At 36.3% G+C, this 22,645-nt stretch overlaps 1 protein-coding gene across 2 annotated transcripts; it reads left to right on the forward strand.

The window, feature by feature from the left end:
* Window positions 1-1,916: 1,916 nt before the first annotated feature.
* Window positions 1,917-21,982, forward strand: LOC145681266 (anaphase-promoting complex subunit 15). Of its 2 annotated transcripts, none has more exons than XM_081752847.1 (4): window positions 1,917-2,218; window positions 8,901-8,960; window positions 17,174-17,318; window positions 21,508-21,982. In XM_081752847.1, exons 1-3 carry the CDS (start codon window positions 2,087-2,089, stop codon window positions 17,312-17,314), a joined length of 333 nt encoding a protein of 110 aa, XP_081608973.1. In that variant the 5' UTR covers window positions 1,917-2,086; the 3' UTR covers window positions 17,315-17,318; window positions 21,508-21,982. The 2 variants fall into 2 exon arrangements, with proteins under 2 accessions (XP_081608973.1, XP_081608972.1); XM_081752846.1 differs by having other exon boundaries at window positions 1,923-2,218; window positions 17,174-17,314.
* The last annotated feature ends 663 nt before the right edge of the window (window positions 21,983-22,645 follow it).

A 22,645-nucleotide genomic window follows, 5' to 3' on the forward strand; every position in this document is an offset into this window, starting at 1 on the left:
AAAAGCAAATTTTGCTACAGAGCATCCTAATACAAGGTGGTGTAGCGAAATTAGCTAGCACCGCGAATATCTTACAAACGGATTGTTCAAGAAAGATGGTTGTCAAAAAGTATTGGAAAGACCCTCATCCAGCAATGGATTGACTATTGTAGATAATGGTATGTATGCATTTCAAATATAAATAACCCTCTCCACTACACTCATGTAATCCCAGTTCTCATTCTTGATATCTGAGCATTTGAGATTAAGAAATAATGTTTTTACATGCAGAGTCGTTTTGACGTATGATTAGAGTCATACTAAAAGTCTGACTACTTTAGTGAGTCGAACTCTTTAGTATGGCACTAATAACGCGTCAGAACGACCCGGCATAAGGCCCCATATGCTTAAGCCTGTAGCCGTGAGAATTTCTAAAAACAGAGGTAACTTAAACTAAATTCTACTTGTTTCTGGATATAACTGGGTAAAAGTTACTGTTATATTAAGGTATAACAAACGGTTCTGCGAACTGCGAAACCTTATGCAGAGTCGTTTTGACGCGTGATTAGCGCCATACTAAAGAGATCGACTAATATACCGGTACCTTTCTCGCAGTACTCAGGCCTTTAGTATGACGTTAATCATGTCAAAACGACTCTATATAAGTCGAAAAATATTTAACAACCGATTCTAAGGAACCGTCTGAATAGCACCACTGATTTTAAGATTAAAAGAAAAACATTGGTACATTCTTAAGTTACTGAAAAGGCTTGGCAAATATTTAATATGAAATAGTATTGTACATGGCAGAGAATTGAGGAAAAGCTAGAAACACAACAGGAGGTGTTTGAAATGTGTGTCTGAAGGAGAATGAGTAAAATTAGGTGCTGGATTTGTGTTCCATCCAAGCAAATAACAGTCCAAACAGTGGATTCAGAAGAACTTGCAAAAAAAAAAAAAAAAAAGAATTTTTTGGTAAAGTAATGGCAACGATGATTCGGGTTTCCATGTCATTGTTTAGATCGATACTTGGAAACGGGTAAGTAATCACAAGTCAGTGCTACGCCTTCTTATTAAATCGTTTTCACAAAGAACGGATGCAAAAACGTTAATAAAGAAATACCCTGGCTCACATCTCTGCAATTGTCATCCTAAAAACTGCCGAAATACCTTACAAACTTCTATCATTCACTATATTCTTCAGATTTGATCCCCTTCAACTTTCCCCTTTACACTCATAGATTTTGCAGTGTTTGACAAAACGTAATGTTTTAAAGTCATAAAAATTTTGGAAAAACCTCAAAGTGAATCGATATTAGAGACTCATTTCGTAATGGTTTGCATAGACACGGTGAAGTAAAACCTAAATTTTGTGTTGTGTTGACGCAAACTGATACTGCACTTCGTCATTCCGTATCAGTCTTCTTAAAATTGTTGGATTGCAGCGTATTACAAAATATGCGTTCCTAAAAATTTCTAATGCTGAATTTATTAAATTGTGGACGGTAGATTACTTCGAAATACAAAATTTGCGTTTCAGTGGCATATTTCATAATGGTCATCGCAAAGTTTGTGGATTAAAACATAAAAAAAATATGAAAAAGTTGTAACTGTTTTTCTGATTAACGCAAATTTTACAATACAAAACCTCTACAAAATTGAGGTTACTGAGGTAATAATGTAAGAACTATATGACATCAAAACGCAAATTTTGTTTTGCTTTAATCCTAACTAATATACGTGTATATATATACAAATAAACAATACAAAACGCTAATAAGTAAAGGATCTTATTCCCTACAATCCTTTGGAAAATTTGCGGAGCGTAATGAAACTCAAAAGTGGCAAAAATAAATTATAACTGGTATACCTATTACAGCAGGGTTTGTGTTTCGTCCACGCAAACCACTACGTAAAATGGCCCAATAAGAACAGTTACAATTCTGAGAGGTCTGAAACATCCAATGTTGCGTCTTCACTGTCACTGTCGAAGAACAGCTGATATGATAAATTTTCAATTTTGAGGCGAATTTAAATCTGGGACAATTTATATTTTTATAAGTATTTTTATGTTATATAGTGGAATCAAGAACTAGAGAATATAGAGATGAGCATGGCTAATATACCATTATTCCCAAGTTTAACTCCAAAGATAACGGATCCACTATGGTTCAGTGTGGATAGACCTTGTGACGATGAAAGTGAAATACAGCAACTTGAACAAGAACATCAAACTTGGGTAAGATACTGTCAGTAATAACAAACTGTTTATTAATTGGAGCTTAAAACATCTAGATGTAGTTTGAAGAGAATGGTTAAGTTTATGAACTTGTGTAGAGTGTTTGGAAAATCAAAATACACTGAGACCATTTCAATTTACGTATTTTTTGGATATAGTATACAACAGGTCCTTATCATTTTCCGAGGACTCACGAAGTTCAGTTTTTTACGGATTATTCATTGAGGATCTAGGAACTTGAAAATGGGGTAACAAAGCGACTTTCATTTACTTATCGACTAAAACTTGTACATGACATACCACCACACTTTGTGCAGAATAAGTGATTTTGGATATCTTTCAGTTTCTCCCTGAATTTTGCAAATATAAGACCTGCAGTGTTATTTTACAAAACAGCTGAGCGAGCAAATGGGGTTCAGAAGGCGCACAGGGCTCGTTTAATATTGGTTCCTATGAACTGTACATAGTGCACTCTTATTGTTGTGTTATTATTAAAACATCGCAAATAATGTCTGGCAAGAATGAAGAATAACGCATTTTTAAAATTTACTTAGTTCATGTATTTTTAAAATTTATAAGTGGAGTTTTCCTCAGATTTTAGCGATAGATATAGGCTACACTTCCGCTGATGTCGGCCCCGGATAAGATCCATATGAACCTTGTTTTCAACGTTGTATTAATACTTCTCTGTACTTACTTTATTATCTCTTGCCTACAATTCCCTCTCTTTCATTTCAGGCCTTCCCTGTTCACTGTTTATCACAAACATTTATTATTTTTTCTTTCCACTAGTAACTTGTTTTTGTCTAAGTTGTGATAAAGGCAGAAGTACAAGGGCCCTGGGGGCGTCTAACTCCCTTCGCGAGCTGTCCCTACCTCAGCTATATTTTGTAAAGTAAGTAACACACTGTAAATCTTATACAGTATGTGCAAGATTGGGGGAGATACTAAATATCAGCCCAGACTACGTACTACTCAGGAATTACTAAGTATTACGTGAATGAACTTTTTTCATAGGCGTTTCGAGATGCGGTCCCCATCAACGACAGGTTGCTAGGATATTAAAAGTTATAAAACGCATATGATAATATTTCTTTCATGTTTGCTAGCAATTCAACGGCCGAGTACTTACATTCGCAATAATTGAACTTCTTTCAGCATTACATATACTCTTACTGCCTTAGAGAGTATTTCTTAAAGGAGGAACTCCATTAATAGGTGCAGATTGACTTCACGAGGGCTGAGAAGTGAACTGAAATTTTTGAGTTTTACGTCCCACTATAATGCCGTGCAGGCTAAAGGAGATGATGAGAAGTAAGTGAAATGGTGGAATAAAGAAAGTGGAAGGAAACGGGAGAACCCTGAGGGAACTTACGTACTTCAGGAGGATTAAGTATAAATACAGTGTGTGCGTGTATAGCATAAGAACTACACCGCATTAGCCACAAACAAACTTATGCTAGGTGGTCACTAAAAAGCACGAATTCTATCTAACCTAGTCAGATCAGGAGCGCATCATAGGGGCCCGAGCGGCAGCAAAGGGATTCATCTGTAAGGAGCAGATGCGTCAGCGACAGTAGGTGTACGCATAAATAAGAATTGCGGAAAATCACTTTATATGGTATGAAACAAATGGATTGTGTGTCATTAAGCTTTTCGACACTTGCGTTTTCAGACACTGCTTTCACATAGCACTTCCTTTCATCATGGATATAAATGGATACAAGCTTAACCGATATGGATATAAATAGTATGTACGAACATACGTCGTATAAATTACAGTGCAAAGCATAACAACCGACCTGTTGTAGGTTAGTGGTACAAACCACTTATCTAAGCGCGTTGACGAAGGTGGGCGGCCCGCGCGTGGACCCGACGATAGGAAGCAGGCATATCAGCGATAGTGTGTATGCGCATAAGCTAGGATGTTAGTAATGTTGAATTTAAAAGTTCCGTGGTGAACCACAAAAAACAATGTAATATCCGAAACCGTTTCACTACTGTTAACCTGTAATATTTTCAGTGGCACTACTTCCCCAGATGGTTTTATCTATTCTGGCCGAAATAATTCAAATGTTCTCACTTTTTTTCTATTTTGGTTAGCCTACATTCACTAAGATTAGGTTAGGTATCATTATTAATTGCTAATGTTAGATTAAGTTACTTCCGTTTCAGTTTGCTGAAAGATCATACAAATACCTAATTCTACCTGTAAATTTTGTATTTGGTAGAACCGTCTGTTGAAGTAAAACCTTTCCAATTTTTGTGCACTTGTTTCATAGGCCTACGTACGGAATAAAACCCTTTAGGGAAAATAAGTAGTTCTTTCTGCAAAATAAGGGTGAAATTTGGAATTGGGTCATCTGCATCCCTTTTCTCTACACAAGTTAAAAATGTGGATTGAAATGTAATGTATTTTTTGTAAACCTCATCTCGTAATGCTTGCACATTAATATTCAGCTTCCACTTAGATATATAAAGGCTTGGGTTGCACAGACCGGTAAAAGCTCATAGGGAGGTGCTTTGAAATTACTAGCGTACACATTAACTATACGTAATCATCAACTAAATTCACATTTCGTGAAAATACTATTGTAATATCATTTTTAACACTTCTATTGTTATTGACGCATGCTCGTATAGCTCACTTAAGGCTAGTGGGAGTAAGGGACGCCACCAGATTTGGTTTGGATTTGAATGTAGCGTCGCGTTCAACAGTGAGGTTATATGAGACGGGTCCTAAAGCTTGGCATGAGGTCTGAACCAGATGAATTTCCGTCGGAATTCACCGTGAGTCTCCCGAGCCACCGAAAAGAAATCTTCAAAAACAAATTTATTCATTGTGTCAAAAGAAAATCCCAGAAATGAAAAAAAAAAAAAAACGCTGCAAGCTAAGTAACCAGTGCGGGCTATCTTTGTATCTATTCTGATTCAGAGCCATCGCCTCTGGTCTAGTGACTAGTGTGTGTTCCTTTACATTTTCCGGGTTTGATTCTAGGGTGTCTACAGATCAAGGAAAAGTAAAAAAATCGAACATTAGGTCAGGAATGTCAAGAAATGGCACTGTAGCAGGGTTGGCAAAAACCATGGTTTTTATTAAAAAAACCAAAAAAACCGTTTTTTTTTGGTTTAAACCAGGTTTTTTTGGTTTAAACCAGGTTTTTATGGTTTAAATGATTTGCTCTATATATTCATATCATATATGGACAGAAATAAGTTTGTTTCGCCTTGATGTTATTATGCAACAACCGGGTTATGCTGGAAGGGGTCACATAAGCTTAAAGCGGAATAAAAACCGCTTCTCGAGTTACATCCGAGAGAAATTGTCCTCCATTTGAACTCAATCAGGACTAATTGGCCACAAATGCGATACGTCTGCCGACTCACTCACGAAGGAATCCTGATAAAAAAAAATACGTTATACTGATCTTTACATACTTCTTAATATAACTATCAAGAGTCATTTCAGAAGGATAAAAAGATAAACAGTTGCATAAGTGAAACCATTACACAGAATTACATCTGAACAATTTCAAAGTACTACGGAGTACAGAAGAACTAATTTAGTTCAAGTTAGTTAACAACGACTTTTATTGGTCCAAATTAAAGAAATACACCGACTTAATCTGCATATCAATAAGAAAAGTGAATAAAGATACGAATTATTTGAGTCCACTTTGGCTCAAACTCATATATACATAAATAGATACCAAAGATACTTATTTCACTAAATGCCTCTCGTGGGGTTTGTATGACCCCCCCCCCCCACACACACACACAAAAAAATACGCCATTTTCGATGTATTTTATCAATAGTAAACATTGAAACGAAACAATATTTAGAATTTTTCTTCGATTGCAATTACATAACAATAATAACAACTACAAAAAAATCACAAAATAAACTTGTAAAAAGAAGTTGCTTTTGTAGTATAATCTTTTTGAGTAATGAATGGGGAATTTGGGTCTGAATATAATACGAATAATATACGGGAGTGAAACGTGATAACCCACAAATGTGTGTTCATCAAGATTTTACAAACACTTACACTTTTACGAACATTTTTTGTTTTTTGGTTTAAACCAGTTGGTATTTTTAAAAAAACCAGCTGGTTTAAACCTTGGTTTAAACCAGCCAACCCTGCACTGTAGGTCAAGAATTTTTGTTTTATATCCTGATAATGATCAGCTACTTGGTGATACACAGCATAAGCGATTTAGCATAGATACTGAGAGATATTAAAATGCTTAGCCGAAATACTGATGGATATTAAAGTCTGCTGTGCAGTATTGCAACCAGATTCATTCACAAAAATGTCATAAATGGAATAAACAACCACCAGAAAGCTCACTACGATTCGTCAAATTGACAAATTTGTCCAATATCAAGACGACTCAGGATTTAAATGTTGGTTTTGATGCTTCTGTTGTTTGCAAACGTTTGAAAGATCTAGAGACATTGTCATTTCAGAACCAGTGCAGAGTATTTTTGATCACTCTGTTCAAGAAACTGGTTGAAAAGTGCCCATTGGCCTGCAGAATTGTTAAAGGACCCTCTGTTGTCTTTCACCAGATTTAATGGCGAATAGCTCATTACTAGTGTCTCGTATAATCCTTGCCTTTGAAGAGTTTGTATCTAAGGAGCATGTATCTCCATTAATGGCCGATTTTGTGAAACGGGACTACCTTCAACTTTGCGATTTCCCGTGTTTTAAGAAAGTAGTTAAATCATTTGATAGGAAGACACACAAACTGGATGTGTTTCTTTCTAACGTTCTTCGTGACATAGGTGTGAATAGTGTTTCGACAACTAAGTTTTTTCACCAGTGTCTGACCTTGTTTTACGGCAGTGCTGCTGTGGAAAGAGGTTTCTAAGTTAGTAAAGAGTGTCTGGTGAAAAAAACTTGACAAAAGAGTCGTTTTGTGTGTACGGAACAGTTACAGCTGCTGGAATGATCTCTAACGTTGAGATAAGAGAAGCAATGATTTTGGCAGTTAGAAACTCGTCATCTGGAAGACAGAAAGCTATAAAGGATAAGAAAAGCAAAGAAAAGGAAGTGGCTAAAAGTAAGATAAAGGCTGCACAAGAATTAAGTCTTTTAGAAATGGAGGAGAAGAAACTTATGCAGCAAACACATGAAGAAGTTGATTCTTTGGACAGAAGAATTACCAGTGGCGGATCCAGGGGAGGTGATGCCCCTCCTCCTCCCAGAAGAAGACACTTTTTTTTTTTAATTTTATATATAAATAAAACCCATCCTAGAGTTTGGAGCTCTTAAAAGTAGCTCTAAGTAGCAGTATTACAACCCACCGCCTCCCCCCCTCCCTGGGAATTACAAGACTAAAAAAGAAAATGAGTATATTGTATTTGTTACTGCTTTAATTTTTACTTAGTAATGTGTATTTTTTCGTTACTTAACAAGCTGTTTATGAGATAAATGAAGATGCAAGTACAAATGTGCAACTTACCATTTGTGTTGTGGTGACTGACTTTTTTTTGTGTCACGGTAGTGAATATTTGTACTTATTAGAATGTCATAAATCACGTGTAATCTCTGTCATTTAGTAGTAGTGTATTCACAGAGAAAGTATATTAATTATAACACAGTAATAAATAAAGCCAAAGCCATACCCCATTCAGTGTGAAAGTTAAAGTGTATTCTAAGAGATAACACTGAGGTGATATAATTAGGTAAATTAGATGTGCAGTCTTTATTAATTACAAGTTGTTAAGACGAAAGTGTAAAATACCTTTAGCTTTTGTCTTAAACGGCCATTGGTAGGGACTTTAAAAAAAAAATTGTAAAATTTGTAAAATCGTCAAGAAATATGGATTCTCGAAACTTGTAGACACCCTGGATTCCCAATGAGAGAATACAAAAAAATTAATTTCATAATCATTCACGTTCATTAATCATCCTTCTGTTTAACCTAATAAGCATGACTTAAAACATTAAAATTAAATAAAAAAGAAAAGGAAAATCGCTGTTCAGAACAGAAGCATTCTTGGGAGCAGGCGCGTGAGCGACGGTGGGTAACCATAAATAAATGAAAGTGCATAGAATTGAAGCAACCTGTGCTGCACTAGGTGTCACTACGAGTTAGTTTTGTGTTATAATTACATAAATCACTTCCCTAAACATTAGGCTTCCCTTAGGAATTAACATTTTTATCTTACTTGTAAGTTTTCAAGAAAAAGGACCCTTTAATCTTTTTAAATGCATTGTCATCGGGCATTATAATACAGTAAGAAAGTACACGTGAGGTGTTCATGAGTATTTCTCTTACGAAGAGGGTGTTAGATACATTCACGTTCTTATTATTCCAACCTTATTGCTTTAGTTACAGTTACGACACCTATATAAGTAAGTTTTTTTGATTTAAGTCTTGTTGGTGAATTACTAGATTTCACTCGAAAGTTTTGGAGTGCGAACTGAGTTATTAATAGTGAAAAATGGACGACTGGGTCGAGAATAAAACCCTGGTCTTCCAGTTCCCGTGGCGATGTAGTAACAGCTACGATAGTACTCTTAAAGTTGGTTGTTTTTAAACCTCATAAAATGTTCCACATATTTCAAGATTTTTGCATAACATAATGAATGTATTCTGTATATTCTGACAGGTATTTCAGATACACTCCTTATTATGTAGTTAATACACTATTTCGTCTTTCTTGTTGCAGCTGAGTAATATCATACAGAAGAACAGAGACTTGCTTCCCATTGGAAAAACTGCATCTGAGGTAGGTAGCATCTCTGTAGCAAATTGTTTCGTATGTTCTGGCCGAAACGATCAGCAAGTATGACGTATTTTTTGTCAGTATTTTTTTTTTCCGACATCGTTTGTTTCTATGGGTTCAACAGAAACGTGCTATGTATGAGACTTAACAATGAATGGGTAAAATATAACTTATTTGCATCAATACTTCATCATTTGTTTCCTGTGGGTCGGTATTCGTTTCCGGTAGGTTCCAAAGAAATGTGCTGTATATGGAATCTAATCTAATATAAATAAAATAAAGAGTTTGTTTGTGTGTTTGTCTGTCTGTCTGTGTGCGGCCTGGGGACCAGACGAGTGGACCGAGAGTTATCAAATTTTGGTCAGGGGTACCTTGGCCCAGGCCCCAGATCAAGACGAAGCCTTTTTTTTTTAAATTTCGAACCAGGGGGGTCTAAGGGGGGTGCGTTTACCGGAACCGCCTTGGGAACCAGACAAATTGACCGAGATACCAAATTTCAGTCACGAATACCGTTGTCCAGGCTCCAGACCAGAGTTAAACGTTTTTTCAAAATTTGAACCAGGGAGGCGTTTACCGGAACATGTAAAAGTAGTAGAAAATGACCGATATTAGTGTCGAATTCATAGTTTTCGCGGTCGCTGAAATCAATGGTGAAACTCCGATCGCATTAACTTCCAAGTTCACGCTATTCGGATCTGGGGTCACCGGGGGAAGGGGGGGATACCGAGAAATTAAAAGTAATCAAAAATGATCGATATTATTGTCAAATCCATAGTTTTTGCGGTCGCTGAAATCAATGGTGGCACTTTCATTAGCGATGACTTGCAAATTTAGTTACAGTTGAATGCGGGCCGGGAGTCAGTGGAGGGGGGGATACCGAAACGGAAAAAATAGCCCAAAATGACCGATATTACTATCAAATCCATAGTTTTCGCGGTCGCTGAGATCAATGGTGATACTTCCACAGGCGTTGACTTACAAATACAGCCCCCATGCGAAGCATGGGTATATTCAACTAGTTTACAATAGATGGGTCAATCATGAAGTACTTTAAACAAAATAAAATTTACTTTACCTTTGAATGGGTTATGTTTTGGCATCACCAACTCGTGGTACCATCCTGTGGACCAATTAAATGCTGCGTGGAATCATGTTCGTATTTTCTTCTTACTCTAACCATGTCAATAACAGCTTAAAAAAAAAAAAATAATAATAATAATAATGAGTCCTACAAGGGTCGTTCAAAGTTGACCGGGACTTTTATTTCTTTAGAGGGAACCGATAGCACAAGAAGCACCAAACTGTCAGTTTTTCAAAGTTTTGTCCGTGCGCGTCGAGACATCGTTGCCATTGTTGTGGCAGCTCTCTGACTCCTTTCGCGTAGAAAGAACTTGGTTGTTGTCGTAGCCACTGGAGGACATCGTTCCGCATTGTTTCATCTGTCGTGAATTTCTTCCCTCCCAGATGGTCTTTAAGAGGTGCAAACAAATGGTAATCACTGGGGGCATCACCTTCGGCTTGAAACCGATTCAGAAGCTGTTCACAAACTGTCATTCGTGTCCCCTTCTGATCAAATGTCAACTGGTAGGAAACCCATCTTGCACAGATTTTGCGGAAGCGTAAGTGGTCGTGAATGATTGTCTCAACACTCTCACACGGATATTCACCTCGGCAGCAATATCCCGCACTGTTACTCGCCGGTTATCAAGAATCATTTACTCAACATGTGCGATATTCACCGGTGTGACTGCAGTCAGGCGAATGTGTCCATGCGCTTCATTTGTCACCAGCTCCCGTCCTTCACGAAACTGTTCACACCATTCGTACACTCTTATCCGTGACATCGTTTGTTCACCATACTGTCCTTGCTATCTTCTGAAAATGTCAGCTGGTTTAACTTCTTCACATGAAATTTGATTACACACCGCTGCTCCAGAGACACACTGCTTGCCGCCATGTTCGCTGCAGCTGCTGCGCATACGCTAAATACGTCATGCTGGGCGCTAGTTTGGAGAAGGAATATATTACGTCATCCGCAAGTTTCATCATGATCCGGCTATTCATCGATTATTTATGTACGAAAATCCTGGTCAACCTTGAACGACCCTTGTATTTCTGGTCTATAATGCTGGCTGGACATTGACCAGAGACAAGATTATTACCTTCCGATTGGCAATAACAATCGGATGTTTACTGTAATTTAGACTAAGAATTGGAATTTTACTGTAGACGAATTTTAAGGTAGGTTTCTTGTGTTTTGGTTATTTAATACTCATTAAGTGTATAGTATAGGTTTGTTGTTTATGTTTAATATTTTTTTTCTGTAATTTTATACATTAATTTTGGTTTGTGGTGTATTCTTGAATGTTAGGTAGTTAGTTTTTTAATAGTAAAGTGTTTCATCAGGTATATGCAGTTAGATAGGAGTTTGTTCAGACGTATTTTGTTCCCAAAATGTATTTCGAAGTAGGATCTTCCACTCTATACTAATCTGAAAGTAAATTGTAGATTTTCGAGTTGAGACAGCAAATAATTTTATTTTCATTAAAAAAAAAAAAAAAAAAAAATCGGCATCTTGGCTTCTTTTTTTTATCTTCATACTATATTTCCTTTATAACATATCCATCCAATCATCAATTATTTCTTAGAAGGGTTCAGACAGGTGGATCCTTTCGATTGGAAGTTAGGAATCTTCAAACAGAGGTGGATTCCTCTGATTCGTAAATACTTACCCATAGTTCTCTGGTTAGGAGACACATTATTACAACTGCCCGTCAAACAAGAAGAAGCTGTAACATGTTGATCTGTCAAAATTTAAGAAATTTCGTTTGAGCTCTAGGGAAAACGCTACTATATGAACGTTTGTTTGAAAAGACTGGACGAATGCGTTGCGTTGTGTTGAGATTTGCGCGAATTGCTTAGACTCTTAGAAAGGACTGAAAACATCACACAGCAGTCGTCGTTCAATTTCAAAGTATAAAACCATGCTTGACGCCATATTTGTGTTGGTCAGGATACAATAATGACAGTGGATACCAATCTTCAATTCAAGAACAATTTGCAAAACTTTTTTGCATGGTATCCGGAATATACTTGCAGATATTTGTCAGCTTGTTAAAAATCAGTGAGTCGCAACATGATGATTGGCAAAGGAGGTTTACAATTCGTTAAGGACAGTGAATCACAACAGGATACTGGTAAAAGAGGTTTGTAATTTGTTACAGAAAGTATCTTGGTATATAGCTACCCATCAGAAAAGCAAGTAAGTTCATCTTTTAGGTAAACTGTGAAAAAAAAAAAAAAAAAAAAAAAAAAAACTAGAAGACACCATCAAGGACGTCGATAAGATTGAAAATGTATTCAATTTTATTTGGCAATAACAATAACATGTACTTCTCCGTTGAAATTCAGAACACGTGCACGATAGTCGTGTAGGTGTCCGTTCCCTGTCGGAACCAGCGTTTGCTGATTTTTATCATATAGTCGTGACATACAAATTTTCCTGTTGGGAGGGGGAATGGGTTCGTAACACATTAACATTCGCCTGTCATAATATTCTATAATGTAGCACGTGCTATCCTCTAGAAAGTAAAATTTTGTCTTATAGAAATTGATATTGCCAAATAAAATTGAATATATTTTCAGTCTTATCGACTTCCTCGATGATGATGACTAGTATTTTTTTTTTTTTAACGCAATGTAGAAGTTTTGTTTCGATTCGTTTGGTTTGTCACTGGAAGTCCGCAGCATCGTTATTCGTTTGTTACTGAGGTGACTAACTGGCTGTTTTATTTATAATTGGAAAAGAAAATGTAGTACCTGGATATAAAGTAGTTTTCACAATGTAAACAGCCCATTGTCTCCTTGGTTGGGACTTGGCGAAAATCATGCTGCGTTTCATCATTATTATTATTATTATTATTATTATTATTTTTAAGTAAAAGAGAGAGAAATTTTTTTTATAGTGAAATAAGTATTGAGTAGGATATTGTTTTCGTACAGTATAAAAAACAGTTTACTGCATTAGCAATTCTGATATTCTTTATTTTGGTAAATGCTTCGTGGAGGAAAATATACACGTGAAATACGTGAAGAATAATTTAGTAGTAGTGTGAACGTCAGTGCATATTTGTTTTCGCATGTTTTATTAGTGTATACTTATATATATATATATTAGATTTAAGATTTAGTATATTAGTTGGTCCCAAAAGTGATAAGTGTACTTGTGTTTAGGTAAATAACATGAATATTGCATGACAAGTGGGACGTAAATACAGACACTGACAATGTACTATTCATCTGCATTAAAACCTCTTATTGATAGGAAGTCGTTGTACTTGAGAAGATAATTTGTGTGCTATGACTTGTGTAAGCTGTAATTTCTGTGAAAACTAATAAGAAAAAGAGAATAATTGTATTTTAGGGACTGATGAGTTATTACAAGGTAGTATTTGGAAAATAATAATTTCAGAAGTTTCAGTAAATCAAATTTCTAATTGGAACCGTTCATTAGTAGATACAGATGCTGATGTCATACGCTGTTTACATAGTTTTCTTACAATAAATTATCTAATGAATACTGAGTCTCATTTTCAAAATTAAATAAACAGAGGGGGCGCGGTGGCTCAGTGGTAGAGCGTTCACCTCCGGTGCTTGGGGTCACTGGTTCGATCCCAGCTCGCGCCGTGTGGACTTTGTGGTGGACAAACACCGTGCTCGTGGGTTTTCTCGGGGCTCTCCCGTTTCCTCCCACTTTCTTCATTCCACCATTTTCACTCATCTCTCATTATCACCGTCTCCTTTAGCCTAACCGGCATAACCGTGGGACGTAAAACTTAAAGATTTCATTTTTTTAAATAAACAGATTCTAGAAAATGTTAATATATCTATATTAGCTTCTAAGTGTGAGGACTAAAATCTCCGAAGTGCAAGAGATTATACTAGAGAAAGAGTGAGCGTATGTAAACAAAGTTAATTTTATGATGTGAAGTTGTGACTGCTTCCGAGGTGCCACGTTCTAGGAACTAAAATTTTAGAAACATTTGGACTAGAAATTCATTAGATTTTTTTTAATCTTTATTTTTCATTGAGCACTTACCTAACCTAGGAAGTTGAAGTGCTCGCCTTTCGTGTTCATGCCTGGCACTTGATTGGGTTATCAAACTGCAGTCAAAGGTCTGAGGCATGCATACGAGCCGTGAGAGTCAGCGACCGAGGTTAAGTCAAGGCTTTGTACCAAGTTCGAATCCAGGCTCGTATTTGAGTCTTCCACTCCATATTGCACTGGAATGGCATGTACACGAAGGGCTTGTTCTGTGAACGGGTATAGGTCTAACCTAGTACAGAGGACTGGCCCCTTCAAGCAACTGCTTGTCCATGGTAGTATGGAAAGGTGACATCATCATCCGTATCATCATCTAGTTGCGCAATACAGTAAAAAAATAGTGGTAGTAACAAAAGTCAGAGTAGTAGCTATGATAATTTAAGTAGTTAACAGTTCTCGTTTAACAAGCTATATGAGAAATAAAAATTCAATCAAATCATAATTTTTTAATTTTTTTTTTTTTATGAAACTAAAAAAATAGTCAAGCCAAGATAAAAGGATGTAGGAAAGAATGTGGAGAGAGTACCTTGAGTGCATGGGACGCGTGTCTCAATCAGAACGTTGTTGAGTCTTTTGTGTAGTATGTTCTCGAGTTAATAAGCAGTATGAATCTTTATTGCATTGCCTCCCCGCCCCTACTAGACCTCAATTCGGCTGTCATATTCTCTGGTCAAGGTGCTGCTTTCCTAATTGTAAAATTCAACACAAATATGATGTGAAATTTAATGTGGTGCACCCTTATTATCATACACATTTTATTGTTATTTTTCGTATTTATGTTGAAGTTGATGGTTATAGGCCAGAAATAGGTATTTTTAGTGCTTCCATAGCTATTCTTGACTGAACATTGTTCAAGTAACAAGAAAATAGAAATGTCAATTCTACGTAACAACTTGGTTAGCTTCTACTTTACTCGGCCCAGAAAATGGCATCGTGACTTGACGATGCCGAAACATAAGTCTGAAATACAGTTCATTGCATTAAGACGTAGAGTATATTTCAGTTTCGTTATACGTTATACAATCTGCGCTGACGTAAAATGATAAAATCAGTAAGAGAATTGTACTTTTTGTGTAAATTCTAGAAAGGAGAAGCTTTTAAAGAATACGTGAATTTAAGAAAAAGGCAGTGAAAAAATGTATTTACATAAAAATAAAGTGAAACAGAACATGCCCATGCTTCTTTCTTTTACCTGCAAGGACATATTGTTTGGAACCGAAAATGGACATTTGGAAACTTGCACTTTCGTTGACAGCGGGAGTGATAAAATCATTTGTTTCATTCATTCAAATTTTAAGAACTTGATGTAGGTTCGGTTCGGTTCCCGGTGGGAGCTCCGGATTCCACATTAATCATAGGTTTTGTCTCATATAGCCTCGCTGCTGGAAGGGGCGTTAAACTCAAAAGCAAATTAACTCATTAAGAAATTGATAATTCTCCTTGTACTAAATTTCGGTGGTAAATTTTGTTTCATTATTTTATGGATTTTTAACAACTTTTTATATGTTCCACCACAGATAAGAATCAAGCCTGGTCATTTTGAAAATACTGGTGCGATACTGACTTGTATATGAAGAACAACATCAAATTTTGGAAAGGACAGGTTCCTTGTACGCCCCCATTTCTACAAGGAGACCTTCCTACTGCTTTCTCCTCATATATTTGCGATAAAATGCATCCTCGTCTAATTTTATTTATTTATTTATAAGCACCTCTCAAGAATTTTAGCTTTCGTTTTGTGTCAAGCATACAAAAAAAAAAAAAAAAAAAAATGCTTCAGTCGGTTCTGGAATCCGTAAATTTTATAAAGAAGAAGAATTTACACAATATCAATGAACATCGCAGAAATTAACATAACGTAGCCAAGCTACTAGTTACTTCACTGTTATAATACAGCAAGATTTGAATTACTACACAAAGACTAGAGCAAATACGCGTTTAATTACTGTCCAGTCAAAAGCAAAATATAGATGGTTCCGGGGAGAAAGCTTAAACTTAAGATACAGTCCAGAACTCCTTTACAGGTTTTCCGAACCACCAATTTAGAGATTTTCCTACTATAATTACTCGCTTCAGTCCACCAATTTTCTTTATATGTCTCCTTTAGCTTATAGAAGGACCTCGGTGGCTCAGTGATGAAGTGCCCACCTCTGCTCCGTGGAATCCCTAGTTCGATTCCAGCTCGTGCCAAGTGGACTTTGTAGTGTAGTGGATAAACACCGTGTGCGTGAGTTCTGGGGGTTCTCTCGCTTTCTTTATTGTTTCATTCATTATCGTCATCGTCTCTCTTAACCTTGGTAAATAACGTGGGAACTTAAACCAGAGATTTCATCGAGCCTACAGAGTAAAAGCGTGGGATGTTAAAACTACGGGTATAGGCTAGTGGTCAACGTACTTGTAGTCAAAAGGTCTCAGGTTTCAATCCGGCACCATCCTGACTTTTTAAGTTCTCAATTCTGCCAGGGAACTCACAGGCTGTACCTGGAAGTTGGTTAAATAAGAGAAACAAAGATTTCTTTCATTGGTAAAATGGTCCCTCAAATTTCCAATTTAAAATTTAGAATTGTTGTTATTATTCGTAGAATTTGTATCTGTAGTATACGATTTTGTAGCGAAAGCACATTCTCAAAAGAGCAATTTCGGAAGAGATTCCGTTAAATACTTACGTCTGAACAGTAGATACGATTTTACCACTTTTACGTGTGAGCGAAGGACAGCTATTTTAAACAAATTTATTTATTGAAAAATAGGCGCGTGATAAATGACCAAACATTAGTTGAAAACAGGAAATTGTCCAGAGCATATCTATTTGGAAATATTTTAATAAAGGTTCCTTGTTTTACGATAAACATAACAATTACCATAGGTCTATTTTAGATAGGTTGTTATGAATGCATATAATAAAATAAATTATTTACCTGTATGTCTTTATTATTATTATTATTATTATTATTATTATTATTATTATTATTATTATTATTATTATTATTATTATTATTATTATTATTATTATATTCGAAAAGTGTAAATAAGGAAGCGAACATTTTCCTATCTCTATACTCTGAAAGTGTTTGTAACTATAGTATCCCAAATAAAATATTATTATTTTCAGCCTGTGGAGGATGACGAAGAAGATGAGGAAGAGGACGACAACGATGATGATGATACTGATAGCCATGATGATGAGGACGATGAAGAATTAGATATGGAAATGACATACGAACGAGATTCGCCAGTTGACGTCAGTGGATAGGTAGGTATGTCATCCGTCTGTACTCAAAGAAATACGGTCTGCGTAAAACGGAAATGATAACCCTTCAGAAAATGCGTAGTTTTATGGTTGTTGTAAATCTCTTGCAGTGACTGTTCGTATAGTAGCAAGCAGTGGCGTATTTAGGATATTCTTTCGGGGGGGGACATGCACAACACACAGGGAAACAGGGATGACAATTGCTCCTGACCTGAGTTTGAGAATTAAATATATTTTAATCGATTCTCTACTAATATACTAGGAAAAAACGTGAAACTTATATGTTAGTAGAGGATCTTACCCGCCCCCTCCCCAGGCAAATCTGAAATGACGCTCCTGCACACACAGACACGTTGAGTATTTGTAATCTCATTTCAACTTAACTGATTTCATTTTTGTAAAAAATGGAAATAATTCAGTTTTATCTGTGTACGTTTTTGCCTGAAAGAAAATGTTGAGACAAGTTGAAGCTGAAATATACTGATTCAAGTTTTAATGGCAAGGGTTGAAGGCTGGTGAATCTTATGTGATATGATACACAAAAATTTAGTAGTGGATTTAACCTATTATTCTATTCATAGAAGAAAAAGGAAACGTCCTCTTTACCTACCTAATTTACCGGGCTATTTATCCCACCCCCTCTCTTGATTTTCTTTAATTCAAACATTTATCTTCCTTTATAACTAAACACTGTAAACATTGCTTTGCTATAATAACAAAAGTCCCGTTATGTTGATATACGTGCACGTTGGTGTGGAACACCAGTTTCGCTTATCAGCTCCTCTTAGTTTTGGTGTTACTGACGACGGCCAACTTGAATCACAACTAACAATATGAAAGGAGAAACGAAAGAAAGTAACAACTAAGAAAAAGAAACAAGAGTAGAATGGACGAAAGAAAGAAAAAAGAACGCAGTTCTTATATGGAATGAAATTTGACAAATTCAGTAGTATTTCTGAACAAAGAGCATAAGAAAATGGTAAGTCAATGAAATTCTTAGAAGTGGTAAGAAGGATTATTGTTGTACGTGGAATACGAAAAACTAACAAATTTATTTGGGGTGGAGTTGTGCCCCTTAAATACGCCACTGGCGACGAGGATTGCATATGAATGTTGAAGGAAGCACCATGGCTCTGGTAGAGCTCTCACCTCTGGTATAGGAGGGCCCTGATTCGAGCCCAGGCAAGGAATTTGTGCCTGATAACACTGTATTCGTAAGTTTTGGCAATCTTGTCTCTCGTTTCCTCCCATATTCATTCCATCAGTTGTTTCGAAACCATTCATTAACATTAGTCATATGTCTGCTTTATTTTAAAACGTTATAGTATTGCGAAGGTAAATCAAAAGGAGCAATTTTTCTAGTTTGTTTTACGAATGCTAAATTACTTTTCCCCATTCGAGTTGTTAAAAGACTGAGCGATGTACAGGATGCGTACCAGTCAGTTAACTCATACACAAAATTCTAATTTAATTGCAGAAGTCATGTAACGCACTCTACACTGTCCGACAAGCTGAGTCTTGTTGTCAAAGCCACACGACAGTGTGACCAACCCTATCGCTCAAACGTATTACTTAACACGAAGTATAATTGCATCACATATATAAATATTATTATTTGGTTAAACTGACTGTCTCACCCTGTAGACTTAATTACTGCAATACAAATGTTTATCATTGTACTTTACAAATGTGGCTCTGCTGTTCCAAGAATAATTATGATCATCTTTGTGACCGTTTCTGTCATTTTTAGTATGTCGGAATTTGTTAGATACATGTTTTTCCTTTAATATGTCCATATCAACATACGTAAATTTTTTTTACTCCTTCTTGAGTACTGCTTTGGTTAAGTGTATTTCTGATAATTTCATTCCTTATTGATCTTTCTTGTCTTTCCGAGAATGCTTAATTCGGATGATGAAGTTAAAAAGATTAACTGGAAACATGGAATATGTTATTGTACTTCGTCTGAATGTAATTCTGTAATCAAATGAATAATTAGCTTTGTATATAACATGGTGGTGCCGTAGGCAAATGTAAATACCAAGTCACCAGGAGAATTTACTTCTACATCATTGGCAGGTTTTCCTTTAATATTGGATACAGTTCCTCTTTATCTGTTATACGTGGCACGGTGGCTCAGTGGTAGAGCGCTTACCTTTGGTGCGTAGTGTCCCTGGTTCGATCCCTTGCCAAGTTAGTTAAGTGGACAACATCTTGTCTGTGCGTTTTCTCGGCGTTCTCCCACTTTCTCATTCCACCAATTCTTCCATCACTCACTCACTTTTTAATGATTGTCTCCCTTAGCCTAAAATGAGTATAATCGTGGGACGTTAAACTGAAAGATTATTTCTTTCTTCCTTACGCTTTCCAAATTACTTCCGTATAGATTAGAAACGTTATTGCTTGCAGAAATACACGAGAAAGAAATTAAGGATAATTTTAAAGTTAAAAAAATACGGTTTATTGCAATATAAAGTGGAAGACGTTTTACATGTTTTGTGTGTGTTTATGAAAAAAAAAATAATTGTTTCCTACGATTTGTTTATTATGGTCATCTTATGTAAGGTTTGCAGATTGGTAGTGGACGTTTGTTCAGGGTAAAAGAATCATGGCATTAAGGTTCGTGTAAAGGGACAAGTATTGCCGATAGATATCACTACAGTCTTCGTATCTCTCTCATGTATTTTTTACATTTCACGAAAATTTACAATTTCTCTTACAAATTTCAACCTAGAGACTTCAAATTTTCAGAGAAGAACTTCATAACCTATTAAAGGGAACAATCCGTGCCGATTTTTTATTTAGAAGATTCTTCATTGTTAAAACAGTTCTATTGTTAAAGGTTTTGATAATTATTTTAAAATTAAGCCATTTCAACAATGAAGAAAATTCTAAATTAAAAAAGTCGGCACGGATTATTGCCTTCGATAGATTATGAAGTTCCTTTGCTAAAAATTTGAAGTCTGTAGGTTCAAATTGGTAAGAGAAATAGTGAATTTTCGTGAAAAGTAAAAAATACATGGGAGAGATACGAAGACTGTAGTGCCGTCCATCGGCAAAACTTGTCCCTTTAAACCAACCTTAAAGACAAGTACGAGAAAATATGTAATAGTTTGGTGTTTGTGTTCAGTGTCCTGCAACACTGAATTTATTAAAAAGTGGACCTATTAGTAACCCACTATCGACGCTTCAATCTCTGCAGTTGACGAGTGCATAGAGCATCCTGCAAGATAACCCTCACTAGTGAGGTACTCAAAGGGGGAGTTCGGGTTTAACCCCACCCACCCTTTCAGCAGAATATCGAAAAGTGAGTAATTACCATATTAGGATACACAAATATCACATTTGTTGAAGAAGGAAATAAAATAGTGAATAACCTCCCCCTTTGACTAAATGATGTCGTTCCCTGCCACAGTATTTTCCCTTCGCTCTATAGCTGGATTATTTATGTAAGAAAATATATAAGATTGTATTAAACCAAGGTAAAGTGTTAGTGAAAGTTGTGGAAGTTCCATAACGTATTGATCAGCTTAACATGAGATTTCTAATTACTCATCCCTTGGTCTATTGATTTATTACAGTTTTCTCCTTTATAGATATAGTTTCGTATTTTCTACTAAATACTTATGAAATGACTTTTTAGTCTACCGTCCCACGATTATATGCCCTTTAGGCTAAAGGGGGTAGGTGATTAATGAAAGTGAATGATCGTGAAATTATTTTTTAAACTGTCGCACCAGGAATCGAACCCAGGACCACTTGTACCAAAGGTACACACGCTAGCCACTAGACCATCATGGTGCCAAGGTCAGTCTTATCCAGTCTACCAGACTTTCTTTCGATCTATGTGAGACGTAGAACTCCAGTTAAACGTGAGATATGAGCTTCTGCCGGGAGTCGAATCAGGGTCTCCCACATTGAAAGCTAATCATAGATCATCAGATTTGTCAGTTATTCCAATGTATTCTTTACTTGTCTCCCTTATGGCTATATGGTTAGTATACGCGTTTTCGGCTCGAGAAACTCTGGTCCGATTCCCGGCGGAAACTCCGGTGGTTCGGATTCTAAATTAAGCCTTAGGTCCACGTCCCATATGATCTCAGCATTGAACGGGATGCCAAACTTTAATCAAATGAAGCATCTTTTTATTTCTCATAGTATGCTAATATCACCTCAATTTTTTTTTTTCTTTTCAGATCTCTGCTAATAAATATTTTACTGTGTGCGCTGTGTCGTCTACCCACCAATGTGACATTCGTAAGTACAAATCTTGACCATTCATGGACAATAGTGAAAGATGTTTGCTCAAAATTCGTGTTTTGAGAGTTGTCGGAAGTGTAACGAATTGCAATGGATACTGGGAATGCACTGGGAAAATGAGAAAAGCAAAAAGAAAGAAGCAGTATCCCAAAATTGACAAAATTCGTTTAACGTTCATTTGCTTTGGGATTTTGTGCTGACTTTCCAGTATTAATTTTTATTTCATTGTGTTCATGTACATAACTTGCCAAGAATTTAAATTTTGCATCCTATGTATGTGTAATAATTTATTATGTAAATAAAATGTTATATGTTGACTTCTGTTACACTGTAGCATGTATATTTTTAAAAAAATAAACAGCTGGAATTACTGGCTTGATTATTTCAACAATAAAATGTTACCGAACTAAAGATGTTTTTTATTTACGTAATGTCTGTAGACGGGAGACTGATTCAGAAACACAGTACTAAAAATAAGTGTTACTACTCGTAACATCGCTCAAAAGGGATAGTATTAAAGGAAATGATGATACTATAAAATTGACAAGTTTGCGTTTCAAATAAAAACTAATGATAGCAATTGGGATGTTGGTAGGGCTAAAGATGGTAGAGCTGAGAACAGCAATTTAACTTAAGAACAGTCTCACCAAGATGGTTCTTCCATGCCTCCCCCCCCCCCCTTCTCTAGCTGGAGCTGCTGAACAATGTCGAAATCCAAAGGCCTCGAAGAGCTAGGCGTCCTTCGAAAGTTCTTCCGATCAAATGGCGTTCATCGAAGCAGAATGACCAAATCTGAATCGCAAATAACCAAGATCATGTTCTCTCAATTGCTTTTAATCCGACTGTACCTCTGACATCATAGGCGTAAGACGGAAGAAAACCCCATGTAGACCTACGTCACACAAAGATGGCAAATAGCCCCAAATTGAAGAAGACAAAGTCCTTATTGCATTCTTCAGCTGACCCAACACAAAGGGCCCATGCTTAGGAACCAAGCTGCTAGCGTTGATAAATGTCGCATTCCAGAATCCAGGAGGAAGAACACACGGATGTCAAAGTTCTTGTTTACATCTA

This window comes from Thermobia domestica, chromosome 3 (genome assembly GCF_964235325.1).
Source record: "Thermobia domestica chromosome 3, izTheDome1.hap1.1, whole genome shotgun sequence".
Taxonomy (NCBI): Eukaryota; Metazoa; Arthropoda; class Insecta; order Zygentoma; family Lepismatidae; genus Thermobia; species Thermobia domestica.

Coding starts and splice junctions, on each gene's coding strand:
- LOC145681266 (XM_081752847.1), top strand. CDS start 2,087: ATGAGCATGGCTAATATACCATTATTCCCAAGTTTAACTCCAAAGATA. Junction 2,219..8,900: donor AACAAGAACATCAAACTTGG/GTAAGATACTGT, acceptor TTCTTGTTGCAG/CTGAGTAATATCATACAGAA. Junction 8,961..17,173: donor TTGGAAAAACTGCATCTGAG/GTAGGTAGCATC, acceptor TATTATTTTCAG/CCTGTGGAGGATGACGAAGA.